This window comes from Anoplopoma fimbria, unplaced genomic scaffold, assembly GCF_027596085.1.
Source record: "Anoplopoma fimbria isolate UVic2021 breed Golden Eagle Sablefish unplaced genomic scaffold, Afim_UVic_2022 Un_contig_13093_pilon_pilon, whole genome shotgun sequence".
Lineage (NCBI taxonomy): Eukaryota > Metazoa > Chordata > Actinopteri > Perciformes > Anoplopomatidae > Anoplopoma > Anoplopoma fimbria.
In genome coordinates, this window is record NW_026553520.1 from 1 (window position 1) to 7,322 (window position 7,322).

At 39.8% G+C, this 7,322-nt stretch overlaps 1 protein-coding gene across 1 annotated transcript; it reads left to right on the forward strand.

Annotated features, from left to right (window-relative positions):
• Positions 1 to 2,976: 2,976 nt before the first annotated feature.
• Positions 2,977 to 7,264, forward strand: LOC129116577 (E3 ubiquitin-protein ligase NEURL3-like). Its single transcript, XM_054627424.1, has 4 exons — positions 2,977 to 3,042; positions 5,689 to 6,201; positions 6,346 to 6,507; positions 6,625 to 7,264. Exons 1-4 carry the CDS (start codon positions 3,012 to 3,014, stop codon positions 6,795 to 6,797), a joined length of 879 nt encoding a protein of 292 aa, XP_054483399.1. The 5' UTR covers positions 2,977 to 3,011; the 3' UTR covers positions 6,798 to 7,264.
• The last annotated feature ends 58 nt before the right edge of the window (positions 7,265 to 7,322 follow it).

Below are 7,322 nucleotides of genomic sequence, written 5' to 3' on the forward strand. Positions count from 1 at the left end.
TGACAAATGTAGCATATCTTCAATAGGTTCATCAAATGTGAAAGCGCAAACAAGCTGTCAAGTTTCATTATTACTTGATAAAGCCGTAAAATCCAAATAAACTTTTTTTCATTGCAGCAAATAATTAACAAAGCCGGTTGAAATCCAAACTAATTACAAGTAAAGTGTTTGAGGTTGACCTTCAGGATCAAATGTGACTGATACTGTTATATCAATTGTTTTTCCTCTGTTACGTATCTTCTGTTAATCTTTTTTCTTTCTTTTGACAGTTTTGATTTTATGCCCCGTCCTGATTAACCCTGCTGTCTCAGCACTTACGCATACACCGTTCACATTGAAAACTATTATTATTTGCATAAACTATGTTGCATATCTTCAATAGGTTCCTCAAATGTGAAAAGTGCAACAAGCTGTCAAGTTTTGATATCACTTGATATAGCGTAAAATCAAAATAGCTTTTTCATTGCATCAAAGCAAATAATTAACTAACCCAGTTGAAATAAAACAAATAACAAGTAAGCTGTATGAGTTTTTTGAGCCGAATACAGCTATCATGGGGCGAAGGCAGGGTTCACCCTGGACAGGTTGCCAGATTACCGCAGGGCTGACACACGTATATAGACAGACAACCATACACGCTCACATCCACACCTACGGGTAATTTAGAGTCTTCAGTTAACCTAAGCTGCATGTCTTTGGACTGTGGGAGGAAGTCGGGGAACCCGGAGAGAACCCACGCTGACACAGGGAGAACGTGCAAACTCCACACAGAAGGCCTGTATAGCCCGAGAATTGAACCCCGGCCCCTCTTGCTGTGAGGCAACAGTGGTAGCCACTGCACCACCGTGCAGCCCACTGTTCACATTGAGAATCATTATTATTTGCATAAATGATTTAGTATATCTTCAGTAGGTTCCTCAAATGTGAAAGTGCAACAAGCTGTCAAGTTTCATTATTACTTGATATAGCCGTAAAATCTAAATAAACTTTTAGATAGCAGCAAATAATTAACTAACCCGGTTGAAATAAAAACTAATAACAAGTAAGCTGTATGAGTTTGACCTGGAGGATCAAATGTTACTGATACTGTCAAATCAAATGTTTTTCCTCTGACACGTGTCTTCTGTACATGGGTCTTGTTTTTTGCCAGTTTTGATCTTTCTGTCCCTCGTTAACCCTGCTGTCACCAGACTTCCTGCTCACCTGTTCTCACTCTTTTAATTAGTCTGTCTTTACATAAACCACCCCAACTTTTTGTGCTTTCTTGGTTTGTCTTCCTTTCTGTTTGTGCGTTACTTTGATTTGTTACCCGTCTACCTTTTGGACTCAAAACCTGAAAGCCATGTTCAACAAATCACTGCATTATTTCTGCTACCTCCTCCACTGGAATCTGTGTTTGGGTTCTTCCACTGCTGCCTGCTCTCCAAATTGACAGATGATGCAAGTAATTAGCACCGTCAGCACTGAATGTGTGGTCACCTATTCAAAAGTTAAATCAGGAAGACTGTATTCTTCATCCCTGCTGTATTTATTTCCCCTCTCTTTTGATGCTTTCAACTCACTCAGCTGATTGAGGGAGTACACTCTCCAGTTACACCTGATTTTAGCCACAATATCATGTCCTTGCTGTCAAATTTGGATACAGTGCCTTTCTTTTCTGTTATTTATTCAAGCCTCAGATCACACAATCCTCCTACACCCGAGTCTCCTCCTAGTTTAACTCCAGTCTTCCCAGTCGGTGTTTCTGAGCTCATCTGAAGTTCTTCATATCACATCTGTCCAGCTCTTCCGCATTGCTTTTCGACCCATCACTGCCACCAGTGTCTAGACTCCATCATGACTTCACTTACCGTTTAAAACATTCATGTCAGAATGAGAAGAGATGATTTATACCAGATTTATCTATAAACTTAATTCCATCAGTAGTGCCTATGATGATTTCACAATGAGGTCAAATTGGGACAAGCGTCATATTTCTTTATTTCTCTTTTTTTTCACTTTGTCAAAAAGATGAATTGACTAACTCTTTAATCCTCTTAAGCCAACAATTCAGGTTAAAGGTCATTAATGTTGGATCTCGCCTGTTTGACGTACAGATTCCTTTGCATATGTAATCTTCCTGATAGGGCTAAAAAACAATCTCCAATGCAAACACAGGGTTTGTCTTCCATTTAACGTGACCCTCATTGTTTGCATGTAAAGGATATTCCTTCCAATAACGTATTTTGTTAACACGTGCACAGCCATCTTCTAATGTTCATGAGACGTACACAGGTTTCAGTCATGTATCCCCTTTGTGGTCATGGAAATCCCAACATATTACATTCAGTGTCAAGTGTCAGCATAAAATTACAAAGAGAAAATCATTCTGTTGTAGGGAAACTAAGATTGTTTTGCACCTTGCTCTCAGGTAATAAAAACATTTAGTGCCACTGTTTTGATTTTATTGTGACATGAACATATTGTTTTGCAGATATGATCTAAATGATTGGCACAACAAGATTGAGAACAAATAGGGGAGGTCACATTTTTACACAAATGGAAGCATTTTGGTTTTATAACATCTCTTTGCTAATGTGTTGTTGGTGATGCTGTTATGTATTTATTATTTAATTCAATACCATGAAATGATACATTTTTCCTCTTGCATATTTTAATGCATTGTACTTAGGCTACTATAATAAATCTTAACACAGTGTAAATATTCCACTTTTATTATATGTGATGATATTGTGTCTATGATATCATCGATTAAGTGCAAGTTAAGATTTTTTTGAATTAGGTATCAAATCACATTCTGAGTGTTGAATGATATTTTGTGCTTTGACACTATTTCCACAGATGGACTGTTGCATGCATTGCACTCTGGCGACATCTGTCTGTATTCATCTGTCAAAGTATAAACTTTGAAAAAAGGGACTTTTCCAGTGTATTTTCCTAAAAGATGTCATATTGCATTATAATTCCAGCTGATTCAAGACACAGAGTAAAGTTCTGTCTGCCTCTTCAAGATGGTGAAGGAAAGTGAAATCGGGAACTCTGGTGAGATATATATATATTTTTTTTTTAAACATATATTTATTGGTTTTATACATTTAACACAATTTACATACATAAATGACCTTCCCCCAACCTGAACATATGGCAGTATATAAAATAACAATAAATAATACAAAATACACTTGGAAATAAATAATGGCTAAATTATGAGGGACCAAGATTAACAATGAAAATATGAATTTAGTTGAAATAAATAAATAAATGAAAATAACGTAAATAATATACAGTCACAAACATGGAGCAGAGTACAGCACACATTCCTCCCATCAGATTAGTAACTTCACATTTCCAATGCCTCTTCAATGTCACAATTTTTAACAAATTCCAAAAACATCTCCCAGATATTGTAAAACTGAGAAGCTTTCTTCCTAACTATATACGTTAGTTTCTCAAAAGCCAAACCTGATGTTAAGTTTTTCAGCCAGTGGCCTAGAGAGGGGCAACGAACATTCTTCCAACGTAGAGCGATTGAGCGCCTGGCCTGTAGTAGACATAGGTCAACCATTTTTCTTTCTCTATTAGAAAGAGAACAATTGACTGGATACATGCTTAATATACAGAGCGTAGGGCTTAGAGGTATTGGAGAAGAGGTCATTTGAGAAATATATTGTATCACCGATCTCCAAAATCTTTGAATCTCCTCACATTCCCACAAACAGTGATATAAAGTCCCTTGATGAATATTACACTTATAGCATCGGTCAGGAATATTAGGATCAAATTTGTTTAACTTCACAGGGGTGATGTACGTTCTCATTATCCAATTATATTGTATTAATCTCAGACGTGTTGTGACAGTTTAACTGAGATGTGGTTTTGTCAGGGGTGCCAGCCAGGTTTCTCTCCTGGCATTTAAGATGCGTCAGTCACAGTTGCTTTTTATGTTAATAATAATTTTATCCTTTTTCTTTTTATATACCCCACAACTGTCACAAAGGCTGTACATTTAGTTTATATGTACACCCCACACATTGAATGACCCAATTTTACCCGAACAAGAACACAAACACACCAGTTTGGAGAATTTCACAATAGCACTATATTTAAGGTTTACACACACAAGACAAGAACCCTCAAAAAATCCCACAGTCCCCAAAACCCACACACAAAAAAACAATCAAACACAAAAACAAATGCACTCACGAAGTCAGTCAGTCTGATCAGTGGACAGTGGGAAACAGGCAGGGGATCAGGCAGACGGAAACCAGAGGAAGCGGAGGCTAAACTGGTGGTCGGGGACAGAAGGCTGAGTCGTTGACCGGGGCACAGGCAAGGCAGGGAAGTCCAGACAGGCAGGGTCGGCAACGGGAAATCAGTCCACAGGGAATTGCTGGAAGGTCTAGCATGAATACAACAAACGATCTGGCTCTGGTGGTCTCCTCTAAATGCTATCTCTCCTGTCATCTCTCTCCAGGTCCTGCTACCTGAATGACACATATACCTTCAGGCAGTCCAGGTTGAATTGCCGCGTAAAACTCTCAGCGAATCAGTGCGTAGTCCACAAAAGTGGGTGTTTCCCAGTGTAACCGGTGGTGAGATCTGGTATCACATCCAGGTTGTCACAGTGTGTGAATGGTTTGTGTATGTACCTTTGAACATATTATACCCCAATCTTCCACTAAAATGTCCTCTTGTAAGTCTTGTATCCACTCCTGTCTCTTACTCTCAGAGTTGTCTTTATGGTTTTCCACCAATATATTATATAATTGAGTAACCAGCCCTTTGCTGAAACAAGTTTTTTTGTAGAAAATATCTCCAGTGTGGACATTGGAGGTTGTTGCATTGAATTCTTTAAGCATTTCAGAATAAAACTTCTAAGTTGTAAATACTTAAAGAAGTGTTTCTGTGGTACGTCATATTTGCGATATTGGTCACAGGTGGGAATTAAGGATTTATATCTATGCTGTAAAGTGTGAAATAAAGGAGATGACTAGAAACTACCTGTTTTACTGGAAATGCTCAGCTTGTCACCAGTGAGTGAAATGCTTCACATGCAGTAAGTTGTTGCTTAATGCTACACCTGCATTAGTCATATCTGCAAGAAACTTTCCATGCTAGTTGGTTATCACGTACTGCAACTCGTCCTCTGTCAAATTAACTGAAGTTATGATTCGTTACAGTCTTCACTTCCAAGTATTCATCTTTATGTGAATGGCACATCTTTCTCTAAAATGAAAGCATGTGTGTGTGTTACTTTCATAATTGCTTTCTTTTACGGTTTTATAGGTTGTAAAATCTAATTCAGAAACAACTTAATCGCTGTAATAACGTGAATGATTAACTAACATCCTGTTAGAATAAAGAGAAGATATTGGCATTGTGACCATAATGTCATCTCAATGACAAAGATACGGTGTTATGGTGTTAGGACTACTCTTAATTATGAGAAATAATGTCACTTATTCATAACAGACTGACGAGAGGAAAAGTCTTCCTGCTATTGTTCACTCCTGACAGTTCATGATTCTGCACAAAATGTACAGTAGTTTATTGTTTATTGCTCTGCATTCAGGTAGTAAACAGAGAATTTCCCAGCTTGTTGTCACACACATTGCTGTGATTACAGTGCAGATGTAATCTACATGATTGGACATCTAGATTCATAACCGTGTTTTTGCTCCTTTGCAGTTGTTGGGTCAGAGACATCGCACAGATGTGGCAGGTCCTGCCTCGGTCCTCTGACCTTCCACCCTCTGGCTGTGGGAGACAAGGTCAGCCTGAGCCAAGGGGGTCGGCTCGCAGAGAGGACGGGGGCCACGTTCAAGAACGGCCTGGTATTCAGCAGCCGCCCGGCGAAGATCCAGGAGAGGATTCGTCTGAGGGTTGAGAAAGATTCGTTAAACTGGCAAGGAGCTCTGCGTGTGGGCTTCACCAACGTGCCGCCCTTGGACAGATCTCTGCCTCTGCCCATCATGGCCATCCCCAACCTCACTGACGTCCAAGGGCACTGGGCCGCCCCGGTGCCTGAATCCCACTGCCAAACTGGTTCAGAGCTGGAGTTCTGGCTCTCCAATGGAGGCTCCTTATACGTCACAAGCGGCAACATCAAGCAGCACAAGCTACTGACAGGAGTGGACCTCAGCCAGCCGCACTGGGCGATGATAGACATCTATGGACAGACATGTGCCATTTCCCTCCTGGGTATGTTTACTATAAACAACAAAGGTGTATTGTTTGCTGTTCAGCCTGTTTTTCTTGTTCTTATTTCTTTCCCATGCACTGACGAGGCTATGTTAAATTTAACTGGTTTTAAAAGATGAAATAATTTAATACTTTGTGCTGCAGGCTCAGAGAAAAGGGAGCTGCTTTACACCAGACGGTCCTGTCCCGCACCTGAACACCTCACCTCACCTGATGCTGACAGCCACAACAGTTTAATTCCTGTCTCGAGTCTCCTCGGAAACAGTGATGAATGCATCTCCTGTCTTGACATGACAGCCCCAGCAGGTGAGAAAGAGTTCCAACCAAACACTTCCTGATTTAAATGTTTTGCCCATTTTAAACCAGACAGAACCAATCCCTGATGTCAGTCTTGTAATTGTGATTCCTCTGATTTGATTGCAGGTAAAGGCAGCGTAATGGGCTGTGTGGTGTGCATGGAAAAGGAGGCCAGAATCACGTTGCCTTGCGGCCACCAGTGTTTATGTAAGCAGTGCGCCGCAAAAGTCCTACAAGAGTTTGGCACCTGCCCGCTGTGCCGACACAGGATCAGCACTCCATCAGTGGACAGGTTGTGAGGCGTGTCTCTGGGCTGATGTAAGCTCCAAGAAAGCAGGAAGAAAACACCAAATACAAGCTACTGAGTGACTGTGAGAAAGAAAACACTTTGAGTAGCATCTACTTAATTTAGACTTGTAGCCGGACCGATCGAAGCCCATCCAGGAACCTTGGTCACGTCATTCAACTCTCTCGTCCTTCATATGTAAATGTTGTACAGCATGTGTCAGATAAGATGTGATGAGATGTTAAGGTAAATATATGAGGTGTGAAAGAATGTGGGAAACTTCACTGAATAACTGCACTTTTATTGTGATTGTTAAATAAGGATAAAGGCAAGCATGTAACCTTACGGTGAAGACAGTCAATGACAAATCATTTTTTGCTCTCAGTTCAGCACAAAGTGTTTTGTCATATATATATATTATATATATATTGTTTTTCGCCACCTTGATGTTGTAAATCTGGAATAAATCTCAAATTTTGTAAAAAGAAAAAGCATTTTTTCAAATAAGGGCACATTATTTACGTTGCAAAGAAATATT

What these genes read in the sequence shown, in the direction of transcription:
- LOC129116577 (XM_054627424.1), top strand. Translation starts at nt 3,012, where the DNA reads ATGGTGAAGGAAAGTGAAATCGGGAACTCTG. An exon ending in AAGTGAAATCGGGAACTCTG is followed by an intron (nt 3,043 to 5,688) that starts GTGAGATATATA and finishes GCTCCTTTGCAG; the next exon opens with TTGTTGGGTCAGAGACATCG. An exon ending in ATGTGCCATTTCCCTCCTGG is followed by an intron (nt 6,202 to 6,345) that starts GTATGTTTACTA and finishes TTTGTGCTGCAG; the next exon opens with GCTCAGAGAAAAGGGAGCTG.